Consider the following 18,110-nt stretch of genomic DNA (forward strand, 5'->3'; position numbering starts at 1 on the left):
AGACTTAAGGCCAATTCTTGATTTTGTAAAAAAATAAGGCCAATTGTAGTAGCTTTGATCCACCTGGGACTCCAGACCACTTCTTGATTCCATAAAAAATAAAAAGGGTCTATGTTGCCCCCAACTTTAGTAGACACTTGTTCACATTAAAAGCCAAATGAGGATATGCATGTATCCTTTGAGTAGACCTTGCCAATGTCAACCTTGTTCACATTGAGAGCCAAATGAGGATATGCATGTATCCTTTGAGTAGACCTTGCCAATGGCAACCTTCTCAGAGCATGTCTGCCTACTATGCATGCATCGAGATCCCCTACTCCACAGTGGGAAAACCCATGTGTCTCTATAAAGAGTTTCATATGGAGAACCTAGCTCTCATTTGGCTGAAAATATATTGGCTACTATGCGAAGTACTCTGGTGGAAAAAGAAAGAGGAGAGAGAGACAGAGAGACAGAGAGAGAGGAGTTGCCATCAATGGAGAGTACCGAATGCTTCCTAGAGCTAGTTTGAGAGACTATATACTACCGTCCATCCTTATCCAATGTCTTCCCATAACTACAAAAGCCAGGCATCATATTGGCTCACTTTACATCGACATTAGTATCCCCATATGAAGTGTTGCTTAGTGTCATCTATGATTCTTTACCCAGTGATAAGGGTGCACTGCTTTTCAGAAATTTCACTTCCCAAGCTGGTATGCTATTGCATCGGCTGGCCTCGTGCATATCAGACTATGAGTACTGGTCTATCATTGCAAGAACCTCATAGAAATGCAATGCATCCAATTACTTGGCTAGATTCCATCTCATGTTAAGGATTCCTCCAAAATAGGTTGCAATTCACTTCTGCCAAAGCGTAAAACCTCGGCACAAAACTCACACCGTACTTCTACATGTCCTGCATATCATGAGGAGAAAGATTATCTTGCTGATAGAACTCACCAAAACAAAAACAAAAATGTAGCTGTAATTTCTACAAAAGGGGGAAAAGAAACCATATTATTGCTTATCGCTTAATGATAAACAACAAAAAATTGACTGGTCCCAAGCAATTGTGTTCTGCACTCACTCACATGCATGTCTCTCATCAATAAGAGGATTCCAACGAACCATGGGGACAAGAATTGAACTGCTGAATAGTCAATTTATCAGTTAAAAACTTATTTATCATTCGAATGGGATTTGCTACACACCAAGAATATCGATTCTCTGTTTAGAAAGGTTGCTGCTTCATCTTGGTTGTGTCTTCAGACTCTGACCTTCTTTACCATTTATCATTTAGAGGCCTTAACTGGTGCCCTGAGCTGTATCCTCCTCTGCAAAGAAGCTTATGCATGTGCTGAAGTGTGATAGACGTGGCTAAGGGATACATTTCTGTATGAGAGAGAGAGAGAGAGAGAGAGAGAGAGAGAGAGAGAGAGAGAGACCTATCAGTGCAAAAATGGAAATGGAATATGGTTTTTCGCACAAATGTCAGATGGTGAGTATTGGGGATGATAATGACCCCCTTCCCCAAGTTCCTATGTGAGGACTGCAAGTTCCTATGTGAGGGTTTTTCACACAAATGTCAGATGGTGAGTACTGGGGATGATAATGACCCCCTTCCCCAAGTTCCTATGTGAGGGCTGCAAGTTCATCCTGTAGTTGCATAGATACGTTAGGATCTCGTCCTTATAGGGGCTATGTGGTGAAGCACCCATACCGCTATGAAACATATCCATAATCCCCCTCTAGTGTCTCTGCGATCTCCTCAAGGTAGTGGATATGGATCTGTAGGACACTGGGGGTCTCGGGATGTCATGTCTGTGGGCATCTTGATACAGAAAAATGTCTGAAGATCATATCAAGGACTCCCTGGGGTGCGGGTCCTCTGAGCCTTCTCTGGTTCGGTGTCCTTTTGCCTCCTCCCATCATCTAGCTCTCTAGGAGGGTATCTTTGTGTCTCCTGAGTCCTCATCTAGCTCTCTAACTCGGCATTGACCAACATTCTTGAAAAACGACATGATGTCTGCCAGTGTTCTGATCTCTTTTCACCCTCATGAATTTGCTCGTGTCTTTGAATCTCATGTAAAAAGTGTGGCACACATCTCTGGTCCTCATACTCCATGAATCGGCAAAGAGAACTGAACCCCTCTCTGAATGGGCAGAGGAAGCGACCCCTAATCTCGTAGTATGCTGGGCACAATGCTCCCGAGTCTCAATATCCTTCCACACTCGTAACTGTCAATGCTCTCGCATTGGTCCCGCCTCTCTCGGCCTCAACCTAGAGTCTATATGACAACAAACTAAACTGAACCACGGATATCTAGAGTGCACGTGATGTATGAATCCCCATGTATCATAACCTGTGTATAAACCATCTGTCATCACTGTGAGAAAGTGGTACAAGCTCAATCTGGAAGGGAGACTCTTTGGATGTATCCATGATATATATATGTGTCAATTGAGTGAGTCTATTCAGTTCCTACTTCCATAGTACGTCATGAAAGGAGTACTGAAAAAAGTGGCAATGCAACTAGGCCATGGGTTGTCATCCATCTCTCTGCTTTGGCATACCAGCAGCTGTCTACTCCCTGTGAACTAGGTGCCTGGATTACAAGGAGCTGGCAAGTCTCGGGTCTGTGCTTGTCCCGTGTTGGGCATATAAGATTGTGGTGAGTCGTGATGTGGTGTTCTTGGAACAGCCATTATGCCATATCGGGTGGAGAAGAAGCTTCCCCTTCATCAAACAACCAAGAAATTACTGCCAAGCACAACCACTACAAGCGGACCCACAAGCTCCCTCTTCCAAGGCGAAAGGACTGTCTGCACCTGTTCCACAAGAGGTGAAATGAAGACAACAAGCCTGCAAACCCATGAAGAGGGAAAAGCCATTCCCTAAGTGGGTGAAGCACCTCATTGATGGCCATAAATCAACCATCCAAGATGCACCAATCCACATGTACCCCCATCAAAGAGGATAGATGAGCATAAGACGACCCAAGCAAACCTTATCAATTATGTACTCATCACAAAGATGATGAAGGTACAGGAACCCACAAGTCTTGCTAAGGTGCAAGTTGACGCAATCGGATGGGGACCATGCTGTCAAAGTATACTCCATCATGAAGAACCACACTTGGGACCTTGTGGAGTGTCCACCAAAACGCAAGGTCATGGGCACCAAGTGTGTACAAAGACAAATACAAATAGGATAGCTCATTGGGGAGGTCCAAGGCTCAGCTAGTGGAGAAAGAATTTGCACAATTTGAAGGATTTGACTTCCATGAGAATTCACTCCCACAACTGGATTGACTACGATTCACAAAGCCCTGGCCTTGGGAGGGTTTTCCACACAATGTGCAAGGCCTCTGTGACATAAATAAATGGAGGCTCTTTTGGAGTTATGTATATAAAATGCAGCTACATATTATATGTTTACAAGAGCATAATCAACATTTTTTTGCTAGTAGGCAAGGTTACTTTGCTGGTTATCATATTTTCTATGTTGGAGACAGTCAGGACTCAGCACTATGGGACAGCCATGCCTATCAAGCATGAGCTTCATCCTCAAATTGCTTACAATGATCCCCAAGGTCAATGGATGGTAATTCAATGTATGACGCATGGAGAAATTTATGAATTTGCTAATGTGTATGCCTCGCAGAATTCAGCACAAAGGCAAAAAATGTGGCATTCATTTCAGAGATATCCCTGGTGCTCTAATGCATTTATTTTGGTGATTTTAATAACTCACCAGCATATGATGACACTACTTCACATTGCTCTCATATGATGGCATCTAAAAAGCAGATATGGGACTAAACACTTATGCATTTACATGCATGTGATCTTTGGACACAAGTTATGATGCATGATACGGGCTATACCTTCCATCATAATGCTTTTACTAATTATTGGGCACATTTAGATCATTGGTATCTTTTGAATGCAGCATGATATGATGTATTCAGTTGTAAAATGTGGATGGATCACTCATTGCATGTGATTATTCCTTAAGAAATCCGATGATTATTCCTTGAAAAATCCAAGATTATTGATTGTCAACAATAGCTATCTCATGCATAGATCATTTGCGAAAATGGTGAGAGATGTTTTGCATCCAATTTCTATGCAGTAGCATGAGGACTTGGATGTGGGCTGGCATAGCTTTGTAATCAGAATGCAAGCTGTTATATAGGATTATGGCACATGGTATTTGCAAGAAGAAAGACAAAGTATCCACTGCTAAAGTTTAAACACCTTATTCAACAATATACAAAAATCAGCCAGCATAGAATTTTGAATGCCTAGGAGCAGGACATTTCGTGGAATGTGCAGCAAACCTTGAAAATCAACCAAAGAAAACTTCAAAAATGGCAAGTTAAAGCTCGACAAAAACCATTGCTTGATAAAGGTTGTTCCTCAAAATCTTTCTTCAAAGGATTACATGCCTCTCATCAAAGGCAATCCATAGTGCATGTAAAGCAACGCAATGGTGAATGGACCACAAACAAGTTGCAACTTGAGGAGGTATGTTTACCGAATTTTGCTAACATGTTTGCACCTCCTCCTGTTGGTACTGCACAAGCTTGTACGTGTTGACATCTATGTCACACGCAGTGGTGTGTGAACACCGTAGGATAGCCAGGGCACTTTTTACTCTCCTTAGGAGGGGTTTTTTCCCCGTGCACAGGAACACACCCTAAGCCATTAGTGTGTGTTACCTTATCATGTCATTGTACTTTCCATTTTGGTAAACCCAATATCATTGTATTAAGTGCTTTCTCTCTCACACGCCAACACAACTCTGTACTTGCTTCTTTCTGTGTGTGAAAGTGTTGCTACTGCTCCGCTCTCTACCCAACATTTGGCATCAGGGTTCAAGGTACTTTTCAGCAATTCATGGGCAAACATTAAAAATGTCGAACAACTCATTCGTTGCAGATCATATTTGAGAGAAAGAGGCATTCAGCATCAGTGTACCATGCTGTATACACCTCAATAAAATGGTGTATCTAAGATTTTAAAAATGGGTCTCTCATGGAGATGGCATGATGTATGGTCAAAGGCCAAAGCTTACCTCACAAGTTTTGGATGGAAGTTGTCATGTGTGCAACCTATGTTCTTAACAGATGTCCTACCAAGGCTTTGTGAATCATCACTCCTTATACGAAGCTTGGCATGATAGGAAGCCATCCATGGCTCACATGCGTGTATTTGGATGCTTGGCTTATGCTCTTGTGCCTAAGCAGTGACGCACCAAGCTTGATGATAAGGCAGTGAAATGCATTTTTCTGGGCTACAGTTCAAAGAGCAAAGGGTACTGTCTCTACCATCCTGCCTCACAGTGGATTATGGTTAGCAGAGATGTGGTTTTTGTGGAGAATTCTTCTCATCCCTTGCTTGAGTGTAAAATACAGCCACACGTAGGCTCACAGGATCTCTTTGATACTCTTCTTCCTTTGTATGGTACATTCTTCCTGCTGTTGGGCATCATCCTATGGCTAGAAATCAGTCAATATATGCTGAAAATAAGCAGCCAGACATGCCTAATGTTGAGCCCATTGGTCACATAGATATTAATGATGCAGTGGCAGAAGAAAGGACAGCCATGTACGCAACTAAAGCCGTACCTCGTTTACGGGACAGCCATGTTCAAACTACCTTGCCAGGGAAAAGGCGTGCTAGTTCTTGCCATGCATCTAGGCGCTTTGTTGATCATGCTCTCATGAGCCTTGTGCAATGAAGAGCATCCTGTTTCTTTTGAGGAAGCACAAGAAGATGATCATTGGATGCATGCTATGCAAAATGAGTACGACTCAATACTCAAGAATCACACATGGTATTTGGCCAATTTGCCTCATGGCAAAAAGACCATTGGTACGAAGTGGGTTTACAAGTTGAAGAGAAAAGCAGATAGTAGCATAGACCGCTACAAGGCAAGGCTTGTTGCCAAGGTTATGCTCAGCAAAAGGGCGTCAATTATGATGAGACTTTTGCACCCACATCTTGTATGGCCACCATTCAGTCCATCATTTTATTGGCAGCACATCATGGATGGCATGTACATCAGTTGGACATCCAAACTGATTTCTTGAATGGTGACTTGCACCAAGAGGTGTATGTATCTCGGCCTCGTGGTTTTGTACAAAAGGGACAAGAAAACAAAGTGTGCAGGCTCAAGAAAGCCTTATATGGCCTTAAGCAAGCTCCTAGGGCATGGTATGAAAAGATACATGCATACTTTGTTGCACATGGTTTCTGCAACAGAGTACCCTCTATGTACAGAGGACTCACGATAGTTTCTTGGTCATCGCCTTGTATGTTGATGACATATTGCTCACAGCCCTGAAGAAGTAACAAATTTCAGCTTTCAAAGCTGAATTACATTCATCATTTGAGATGTCGAATCTGGGCCAATTGCATTTTTATTTGGGCATTCAGTTCTTATAGCGCACAAATGGCATAGCAGTCAAAATAAAGAGAGACTACTTAAAAGGTTTAATCTTGAAGATTGTAAGCTTGTGTCTACACCAGTTGAGACAAGTGCGAGGCTTAGCATTCAGGATTCTAGAGAGCCTTTTGATGAGACATTATATCAACACGAGGCCAGACATTCAATTTGGGGTCTCTCAGTCGAGAAGGTTTATGCATAGCCCAAGTTCCAGGCATTGGCAGGCTGTCAGGCGGGTTTTCCGCTACATACAGGATACTCAGCACCTCGGATCTTTCTATCCCATGGGGGGGTGATTCACAGTTGGATGCCTTTACACATTCGGATTGGGCTAAATGTTACGACACACGAGTGTCCACTAGCGACTTTTACTTTCATTTTGGTGATTCATGTATATCATGGCTCAGCAAAAAGCAGCCAACAGTGGCCACTTACAGCTGTGAAGTTGAGTACAGTGCAGCTTTTACAGCTACAGAGTGTGCCTGGCTTGGACACCTTATGAGTGATTTGGGTGTTGGACAATTGTCCTCCACTACCATTTTAACCAATAGTCAGAGCGCATTGGCAGTTGCGAAAAACCTAGTGTTTCATGCTCGCACGAAGCACATTGAGGTGCATTATCACTATGTCAAGAAAAGAATCGCAACAAGAGAGACATGTGCTTACACATGATAACATGGCACACTTATTCACGAAGGCTCTTTCTCGTGAAAAATTTAAAGTTTTCGCGAAGCTTTGGACTTATAGCCTTTTGGGGATTGATCGGCCTATCCCTGTACATGTTCAAATCATCACTCCAGGGAGGTTTGTTGACATCTACATCACATGCAGTGGTGTGAACACCGTAGGATAGCCAGGGCACTTTTTACTCTCCGTAGGCGGGATTTTTTCCCCGTGGACAAGAACACACCCTAAGCCACTAGTGTGTGTTACCTTATCATGTTTCATTTTTGGTACACCCAATATCATTGTGTTACGTGCTTTCTCTTTCACAAGCTAACATGACTGTGTACTTGCTTGTGTGTGTGTGTGTGTGTGTGTGTGTGTGTGTGTGTGTGTGTGTGTTGCTGCTGCTCCCCTCTCTACCCAACAATACGACCCGTCAAATTCTGTTGGACATTGTGACAAGTATAATGACGCATCAAGAGGGCTGACTGCTTTGAAACACCATTCACTGAAGATGAGCTTGTGAAATAGAAATCCCCAAAATGGGATGGTCTTACCATAGATTTTTTTCATGCATTTTGGGGTCTTATGAAAGGCACTATCTTCTCCATGATAAATCATTGTTGGGACATAGGGATGTTGCCATCTTCTTAGACGGAAGGACTTCTTAAGCTTGTGCCTAAAAAACAATTGTGTGAAATGATTTCTGATTGGTGTCCTATTATATATACCGTCGACAATAAGGCCAGATGAATCTGAACTTACAAGCAATTTTAAAAGAAAGAAGAGAAAGCAATAATAATAAGTTGCAAAAATAGACACACGTCCACATACACAAATTCTTTATTGAACCACAACAAAAGAATTTCTAACAAACAAGCTAAACAAATTTTTAATGACTAATTAGCAAAACAAACTTTAAATGACTAATTCACTGAAACAAAACAAGTAAAGACAAGAATACAAAAAGTGGGAACTTCACCTCAAAGATTGTCAAATCATGAAGTATAAGATCATCAACTTCATCATGCCTAGCAAGGACTAGGTGCTACAACATCCCTACTCATGTCATAAGCACCCTATAGTAGATGCAGGTTTACATATAAAAAAATTTGTCCTAACCAAGAGGACACAGTTTTTATACAGAGACCAACGAGCTGAGTTTCTATCACTTCTCCAGAGGTGAAGGGCAAACTCAACCATTACGTCATTATGTCATATACAAACTATAAAAATGCTCTCACTCGAGTTAAATGCATATTAAATAAAGGATTGCATCTTGCTGGTTTTATACCACGAAAGCATATAAATGACAAGACTGCAAATACATATATTGGCATTGAATATGCCAAATACAAAAAACAGGATGTCATTATCATGTAGGTGGATATTGATAAAGCCTTTGATACGGTACATTGGAACTACATTGCAAAAATAATGAACAAAATGGGTTTCGGACCAAAGATGCGAAATGTTATTTACTGGTTGTATGCTAAAGGATCAGCAAAATGCATATTGGGAGATCTCTCTGCTCCCTGGAAACTAGAAAAATCAATACGTCAGGGCTGCCCACTTAGTTCATTGTTCTATGCAATTGCTACCTATCCTATGCTCTTATATATGGACAAGCTGGTCGCGAATAGTAATCTCCATGGCCTACCAATGCGTGGTAGCAGTGTCTCGCACAAGCATATGCCAATGATGACTCCTTTTTTCCTAAAAATAGCCCTATTGATGTGAAAGCACTTATGGATGAATTTGCAAGATAACATGTCAACTTTGCAAAATCCAAATTGCTCCGCTAAATGCATACTCTTGGCATGGGATATTGTGGCCAGGTCAAATTTTATCACCAAATCAAATTATTAGACATCTGGGATATCCACAGGTTGGTTGGTTTCTCTAAAGAATGAGACATGCAAGGTTTTACAAAAATTGAATCACAAATTGGATTACTAGAAGCTTTCCACATGGCCTTTGCATGTTCGACTCCAGATTGTTCAATCCATTCTTATGCATGTTCAGTTCTACTTGCCTCTTTTAGTTTGGACCAAAAAAGCTTTTGACAGTTTCATGTCAAAAGCCTTGGAATGCTTATGGAGAACCACAGCAAATAAAAACGCAGTCAAGCTATTGAAATATGAACTTGTTTGTACATTGAATATTCTCCACTTACATTATCGTGTCTTGGCCAGAAAAGCCACTATGATATGCTGATTTTTTGCACCAAAAACAGCCATGGGCAATTATGCTAGCCACCTTATGTGCAAATATGCAAACATTGACATTTGGCAATTGGATCCCTACACGCTAGGACATTGTTCTTGGACTTTTTCATGGTGAAATACTTGGCTTTCCGTATTCTACCAGGCTTATTCAGGATTGGAAACAGACCCTATCACACTTGCATTGGTCTGGCAGGAATGCTGACACCAGATACTCTCTGGCTTTGGAAAGTATACACTGGAACGGAGTCTTTGAGGAACCAGTAGCATTATTGGAACCTCAAAACGCTTATTTTCTATCCACCAAAGGTATTCGATATGTACATGATGTTACAGATGCAAATGGGCATCTCAGCTTTCGTCAAGCAAATCATCAATATGATTTGGGCATGCATCACAGACCAATATGGCAAGAGATTATACGGATAATGCAGTCCATACAACCTAATCTACCCTTTAATGCACAAAATAGGCTGATGGATTGGCAATTAGATAGACAGACGCCTAGTTATGAGCCTATTTCATTTGATCAGTTGACTACAGGTAGAGCATAGAAGCTGATTATTCCCCCCCCATGGATTGTTGAGCATGCTAACCAACTCTGGCGGATATCTAAACCATTGAATTGGTGGAAAACATGCCTTAATAAACATTTGGAAAAATAAACTCCCTTAGAAACAGAGTCTTCTTGTGGAGATGTCTGGTTGGGGTGCTTCCTGCCAGTATACTACTATCCAAGAGACATTGTCTCACCACACTGTTACAGGTGCTATCATGCACGAGAAACGGTCCCTCATTCTCTTTGGCACTATCCGTCTTCTCGTGCTCTTCTTGATAGCCTTTCTAGATATTTGAAGGCTCATTTTCCTCGGCATCATTTCTCCAAGCAATTCTAGCTTTTTGGTGGAAACTCCAATGAATTATTGGACTACTTGTAGTTTCTTGCATGGACAAGATTCTGGGCACTATGGACTCTCTCGCATGATAGAAATTAGAGAGTCTTTGATACGGTACATTGGAACTACATTGCAAAAATAATGAACAAAATGGGTTTCGGACCAAAGATGCGAAATGTTATTTACTGGTTGTATGCTAAAGGATCGGCAAAATGCATATTGGGAGATCTCTCTGCTCCCTGGAAACTAGAAAAATCAATACGTCAGGGCTGCCCACTTAGTTCATTGTTCTATGCAATTGCTACCTATCCTATGCTCTTATATATGGACAAGCTGGTGGCAAATAGTAATCTCCATGGCCTACCAATGCGTGGTAGCAGTGTCTCGCACAAGCATATGCCAATGATGACTCCTTTTTTCCTAAAAATAGCCCTATTGATGTGAAAGCACTTATGGATGCATTTGCAAGATAACATGTCAACTTTGCAAAATCCAAATTGCTCCGCTAAATGCATACTCTTGGCATGGGATATTGTGGCCAGGTCAAATTTTATCACCAAATCAAATTATTAGACATCTAGGATATCCACAGGTTGGTTGGTTTCTCTCAACAGCCTACTATTCAACCAACAACCCCGTTTGAAAGAAAGTTGGCAGGTCTCCTTCCAAAGTTCCAAGACATCATGTTGAGGGACGATCTCCCACCGTAGCTCCCACCCTTTCCTCTTGAGGATCATCGCATTGAGTTGTTCTCCAGGACAAAGCCTCCCAGTAAGTTCCTCTATCGCTTTTCTAAGGCACTGGAGGGTGAGCTAGAACAACAATTATCTCAATTACTCCGGGCCAGATTCATCTGCCCATCCTCCTCGTCGTTCGCTGCACCCACCTTATTCATGCAAAGAAAGATAAGATTGCACGTTAACGTGTGGATTACATGGAACGCAACAAGCTCACAATCAAGAATAAGTTCCAAATGCTGAAGCTTCCGCTCCCCCCCCCCCCCCCCCCCCCCCCCGCTCGCGCTGTAGCCTGCACGCACTCCCCCCTCCCCGCCCTCGCGTCTGTTCCTCCCCCCCCCCGCCTGCCCTGCTATCGCCGCCCTCGCGTTTGCCCCCCCCCCCGGCCTGGTCTTCTCGCGCCCCCCGCCCCAGCTCTGTAGCGCCCGCCGCCCCCCTGTTTCTCCCCTTTCAGCGACCCACCCCCTCCACCTGCCTCCGCCCTCTCTCCCCCCCACCCCCTTTCGCGTTGCCTCCACCCCCCCTGCTTTTTTCGCCGCCCCTTACGCCCCTCCCCCTCTTTCTGTGTTTTTCCGCCCCCTTTGTTTTTCTCTGTCTTCTGCCTTTCCCCCTCCGCCTTTTGTGCAGCTCGGCTCTTGCAGGACGCTCCGCATTTGCTTCGCCTTCAACCTAGCTTCAGACACTGATGGAGGCTCCTCCCGCCCCACCTCAAAGGGACTCTTCCGCAGCCCCCTCGCCCGCCCCTAAGGATACCCCCATCAGGCTTTCTCTTTCGCCAGAAGAGGAAGCGAGCCTCGCCGCAGAGGTGGAACGCCTCCAGGCACATTCCACCATCTGCTGTATAGTCGGCACTCGCCCCAGCAAAGGGGAGATCCGGGATCTTCTCCAGGCCCGCCTTCTTGCAGACGTGGGCAAGATCCTCGACGTACAGTTACTGGGCCGTGGACACTACCAAGTTGAGTTCGAGACAGCCCAGAGCGTGGCCCAGGTCCTAGCCATGAGTCCCCTTGACATCAAGGGCACTCGGGCATTCTTCAGACCTTGGCAGCATGGCTTCGAACCAGCAGCGGCCGAGCAGGGAGAGCGCCTTTTCCAGGTCACAGTTTGCTTCCCTGGACTCCGCCGCAAGTACCTTCCGCTCCTTTCCAGGCTAGGAGCACTGGTGGGCTCGGTGCTTGAGACTGGCCCCACAACAGCTTCAGTGGTGGCTAGAGCAGCTGGGCTACCTTCGGTCAGAGTTTTGGTTCCTGACATCTCCTCCCTACCGAAGGTCATTCAGCTACCTAGGATAGGGGGGGGATGGATTGATCAGAGAGTGGAGTTTTCGGGGCTCCCGAACCAGTGTTTTATATGTAGGCAGGTCGGCCACATGGCCAAGGCCTGCCCTCGCAGGAGACCCCGACCTTCACCGCAGCAGCAGGCCCCCGATGGCCTGCCCACAGATGCGGCTCGGCAGGCAGCCTCCGGGACACCTGCTCAGCCCACAAAGACCTCGGAGTGGCAGCCTGGACAGGGGCGCCGTAGAGGGAGACAGCCACAGCAGCACGCCCAGAGACCAATGTAGCAGCAGCCACAGTCTCAGCATCACTGGGTTCCAGTGAGGAACAGCTTTGCTCCCCTCCAGGAGGAGACCCCAGCGCAGACTGAGGACCAGGAGATGCCAGCATCCCCTCCTTCGCCCCCACCCCCACCCCCCCTCCCCCGTCCCCCCCTCCCGCCTCGCTTCCACCTTCGCCTCCTCCCGTTCCCGCGCCGGTTTTGTCGGTGGCTCCTTCTCCACCCCCTTCTCCCCCCCCTCCTCCCCCTCCACTCGCCTCAGCTCCCCAGGAGGCCCTGGCAGTTCCCTAGCGCTCACCTGCTGTCCGGCGGGCACTGAGCACCGACCTTGCTCGAGCACCGCAAAGGAGACTTACCATGCCGATTCGGGCTTCACGGATATCCTCTATCCGCAGTCGGCTGAGTAGGCTCGACACTAGACAACGCTCGGAGGCCTTTGACTACTCCTTCACACGGCTTTTTGGAGCGGAGGGCCCCCATGAGCCAGCACCCATCAGAGTTCATGTAGTGATACCTCCGGCTCGAGGGGAGGAGGCACTTGATTCAGCGGTGGCCTTCTCCTGCCCTCTCTGTGGCCCTAGCGACCGAGAGTGGACTCTGGATCTCGCTCTTAGCATGTTGAGGACTCTGGCAGTTGAGTTTTCTCACATGGAATGTACGGGGCCTTGGCGGCGCACACTATGTACGTTATCGTGGTTGCTTGAGGCAGGAGCTTCAGAGATGCCTGGTTGGGGGCAGTATTGATATTCTGATGATGCAAGAGCACCATTTGAGTGAGAGCAGGATCCGGAGATACGGTTCGGTGATGCCTGGTAGATGGGACACATTTTGGTCTGCAGGGTTTGGCCCCTTGGGTGGGCAGGGAGGAGTATGTATGGTCATTGCGGATGTATGGCGGCAGGCCATTGTGGATCGCAGGGTCATTGTGCTTGGTAGAGCACAGTATGTCATTCTGAGGATGCATGATGAGCTCTTTGGCGTGCTCAATGTCTATGCGCCCAACCATGCTAGTGCCAGAGCAGAGTTCTGGACCCTTGTTACGGATGCATTGCCAGAGGCTGCACATTGGTGTGTCGGGGGAGACTTCAACATGCTTGAGGACCCAGCCGATAGGGTGGGAGGCAGTCATGTTACAGTGCACGGCACGGAGCTTGCAGCTTGGGAGCGATTTTGCATGACACTGCGGATCACTGATGCATGGCAGCATGAGGCTTTCTCCCGCTCTCAGGACAGTCTTAGTTTTTCTCGGTCGGATCACCGACAGGGAGGGACTAATTTATCACGGATTGATCACTTCTATGTGGGCTACAGGTTCGGGGAGCGCGGGGGCTCCGTTGGCATTCTCGCTGGCACCTCTTTTTCAGACCATGCGCCAGTTATTTTGACACTTGACGAGAGGACACGGGAGACCAGCTTGCAGTTGAGAATACCAGAGAGGGTGCTTACAGATCCTAGTCTTTCTGAGGACATTGAGAGGATATGGCATGATAGAGCCATAGCTCTGACCAGGATGCAACAAGCCAGTGTGCCCAGGGACTCATCGAGCTCAGCTCTTTTTTGCACGCTGTAGCCTTGACACGGCTGGGAGAGACACGAGAGCCGGAGCGTCGTTTGAGACGTAGCCTTGCTTCGCTCCAACGCCTTCAGGAGCAGCAGCCTACATGTGAGTGGGTGGCGTCCCAGTTGAGCCAGGCACGCCAGGAGGTTAGAGAGGCAGAGGAGCAGAGACATGAGTTCTACTATCATCGCCAGGCCTCTCAGTGGACGCAGCTTGGTGATAGAGTGACTAGGGAGTTCTTTGAGATTACTGGACCCCGCCGTGCTCGAGCAAGAGTACGCCAGCTCAGGAGGCAGGACGGATCGGTAGCCACTGAGCCCGGGGAGATCAGAGCCATTGCCACTGAGTTCTATAGAGACCTGCTTTCAGCGGAGCCAGCCCACGGAGGCACGGGATGCTTGCAGACAGACTGTGTGGACCCATGTGCAGAGGAGGGTCACAGATCGTATGCGCACAGTTCTGGGTGAGCCTCTTTCAGAGGTTGAGCTTGCTGAGGCTTTGAGGGTCCTTCCGCGCCATAGTTGCCCTGGGGAGGACGGATTGACGCCTGCCTTTTTTATGCGCTATTGGGACCTTTTGGGGCCAGGCCTCCACAGGGGCTTTCAGTATGTTTTGGACACTGGGGTGATGCCTCAGAGCTTTTCAGAGGGCTTGATCTTTCTTATCCCAAGGGGGAGGGAGTGTCATATGATATTCGGCATTGGAGACCTATTACGATCCTCAATACTGTCTACAAGGTCTTAGCAAAGGCCTTGAGTTTGAGGATCCAGCCCTTCCTTGGGGAGTTGATTCATGCTACCCAGACAGGATTCGTCAAGGAGCGCAGTATCCTTGACAACATTTTCACCTTCTGGGAGGCGACGGCCCGAGCTAGATTTCTCGGTGAGGACCTGGTCGTGATGCTTCTCAATTTTGAGAAAGCATACGATAGAGTCGATTGGGGTTTCTTAGAGGGCACTATGCTTCGCCTAGGCTTTGAGCCAGTTTGGATTCGAGGAGTGGCGGCTCTATATTCCACAGCTTGTAGCCAGGTGCTGATGGCAGGAGGACGGGGGCCGAGTTTTGAGTTGACCAGATCAGTCCGTCAGGGGTGTCCTCTCGTCCCGTTTCTTTTTCTCTTCTTTGCTTGGGCTATGAGCATGTATCTGACGGCAGAGGAGGTTGGTTTGAGAGGACTTCAGCTCCCAGTCCGGGGTGAGGACCTGCTCGATGCTGAGTTTGCTGATTAGGGGCCAGCCTCGCCTTGTTTCTTCACCGGATTTCTCGTCCGCCGACTGGACACAGGAGAGGGATCTACGATCAGCAGCCTCACCATCTGGTTCACCTGGAGAGCCCGGTGTTTTAGGGCCTTTGAGGGGAGACTGGAGCCACCAGCAGAGACTGTTCGGGGGATTTGGCAGGAGTTGATCCACACCCTGTGAGGACAGTATGACCGCATCCGGGGCGACTCGGATGAGGTGATCTTGTGGCGCCAGGCCTTTCACACCACTTGGCGCAGCGGCCCCTTCTATACCCTACACGTGGGTACCCCCCACTGGCACTACAGGCCACCTATTTGGCTTTTCCCTCCTCCTATTGTATGATATAGCCTCTCAATTCTTTGTACTGATATTTGTACTTTTTTGCTCCTAGGGAGAGTCTCCCTAGCTGCCTTGATTGGATCTCTGCTCTGCTTTCTTATGAGCAAGAGAGGGTTTTTTGTAGCCCATCGGGCGTTTTTTGTAGCCCATCGGGCGTTTTTTTATATAACTAATGAAAGGATCTTTTCTCGGAAAAAAAAAAGAATAAGTTCCAAATGCTCTGCACATCTGGTATATTCTGGAGTGTCTTAATGATGATTGAAATTTTTCCAAAATAGGCCTCACGAGTGGCCATCACCAAGTCTCCATTTTTAAGCCAACATTCCAAAAACGGCTTTTTTGACCGAGCGTGGCCACTACAAGTTCATGGTAATGCCATTTGGCCTCACCAATGCACCAGCAACATTCAATAAAATGACGTCTTGGGTATTTATTGAGCTAATTGGTAAGTGTGTATTCATCTTCTTGGATGATATACTCATCTTCTCTGGCATAGTAGAGCACCACGAGCACGATGTGGAGAAAGGTCTTGCAACTTTTGCAGGACAATAAGCTCTACATTAACGAAAAGAAGGGCACCTTTGGCCCCTTAGGCTCTTAGAAATTCATTAGCAAGACAACAAGACCAGTGGCTTACTACAGCTGCAAGTTGAATGATGCCGAAAAGCATTATTCGATGTATGACAAAGAGCTATTAGGGGTGATGATCGCTCTTAAGCATCGGAAACCTTTCCTTTACATGAGGGAATTCAAAGTAAAGACTAACCATCAGGCACTTAAATGGTTGTGAACCATGCCTAGTGCCCAATGGAGTGACAGGCAAGCCATGTGGAGTCAGATCTTAGTCGTATGGTAACCATTCAGACATTACAAGAGTCCACTGTGCTAGAAATTCAAGGAAAAGATTTGGATAGCGTGAAAGCACAATATGCGAAATCATACGAATTTGGGACCCCCCATAGTTTGGCCCTCACTTCAGAACCAGGTCATTACTCCATCCAAGATGGCTAGTTGTTTTACAAGAGCTAGCTATGCACCTTTGGCCCCTTAGGCTCTTAGAAATTCATTAGCAAGACAGCAAGACTTGTGGCTTACTACAACTGCAAGTTGAATGATGCCGAAAAGCATTATTCGATGTATGACAAAGAGCTATTAGGGGTGATGATCGCTCTTAAGCATCGGAAACCTTTCCTTTACATGAGGGAATTCAAAGTAAAGACTAACCATCAGGCACTTAAATGGTTGTGAACCATGCCTAGTGCCCAATGGAGTGACAGGCAAGCCATGTGGAGTCAGATCTTAGTCGTATGGTAACCATTCAGACATTACAAGAGTCCACTGTGCTAGAAATTCAAGGAAAAGATTTGGATAGCCTGAAAGCACAATATGCGAAATCATACGAATTTGGGACCCCCCAAAGTTTGGCCCTCACTTCAGAACCAGGTCATTACTCCATCCAAGATGGCTAGTTGTTTTACAAGAGCTAGCTATGCATACTCAAAGAGAAAAGACAAGCACTTCTTCATGATGCACATAACTCTCTTGTTGGGGGTCATTCAGGTATCAACAGTACCTTGGAGAAGTTAGAGCTAAAAATGCGAAGGGATGTCTACCAATATGTCCAAGCTTGTCAAATATGTCAAAAGGTGAAGGTTCCATACTCAAAGTAGGCCGGGTTGCTACAACCTTTGCCTATTTCCAAGGCACCTTTTCATGGCATCAACATGAATTTCGTAGAACCTCTTCTAGCCGCAACAGGAGCCCAGAATACAGTGTTTGACCATTGTGGACCAGTTCAGTAAATTTTGCATTCTCATTCCGTGCAAACAAACGGCCGCAGCCGAAGATATTACTCGCTTGTTTATTCGTCTTTGGTATCCAGTTTGTGGTTTTCCTAGGAAACTTACTTCAGATAGAGATCCAAAGTTTACTCCTTATTTTTGGAGAGCATTGTTTGATAACTTTGGGACTAAATTGCAATTGTCTAGTGCTTTTTATCTACAGACAGATGGCCAAACAAAAATTTACAATCAACTGGCTTTCAAAGTTCTCAAAGCATACTACCATGACAAGCAATCTAAGTGGGAACAGTATCTTCCGTTGGTACAGGAAATCCTCAATGATACTCACTCATCTAGCATTGGTAGGACTCCGTAAGAGGCCGCATTTGGTCGCCATTTGTTGTCTCTTCTTACGATGATGGTGTCACCATCATAGAGTCATTCTCAGAGATCATTGAGGCAATAAAGGAGCGCCTAACCAAAGCATAGGAGGCATACACCAGGCAAGCCAACAAGTCTCGTAGGGATGTCAACTACAAGGAGGGAGATTGGGTATTTCTCCGCATCATGCAGCACCGGTTAAAGCAAGTGGGCAAGCGTTGTCCCAAGCTTTCTTTCCGAAGTTTCGGCATGTTCCCTATTGTAAAGAAGCTCAATGATGTTTCTAAGAAGTT

The 18,110-nt window shown here is 46.0% G+C and overlaps 1 protein-coding gene across 2 annotated transcripts in view; it reads right to left on the bottom strand.

Moving 5' to 3' along the window:
- Positions 1-672: 672 nt before the first annotated feature.
- LOC147605977 (uncharacterized) overlaps positions 673-18,110 on the bottom strand; it is a 53,936-nt gene continuing 36,498 nt past the window's right edge. For both annotated transcript variants that reach the window (XM_086792471.1, XM_086792472.1), the window contains one exon: positions 673-898. In XM_086792471.1, the coding sequence (XP_086648597.1) occupies positions 807-898 (92 nt within the window). In that variant the 3' untranslated portion in view covers positions 673-806. The remainder of the gene's footprint in view (positions 899-18,110) is intronic.

Source organism: Cibotium barometz, chromosome 58, assembly GCF_041138505.1.
Source record: "Cibotium barometz isolate CiBa-2024 chromosome 58, ASM4113850v1, whole genome shotgun sequence".
Classification (NCBI taxonomy): Eukaryota; Viridiplantae; Streptophyta; class Polypodiopsida; order Cyatheales; family Cibotiaceae; genus Cibotium; species Cibotium barometz.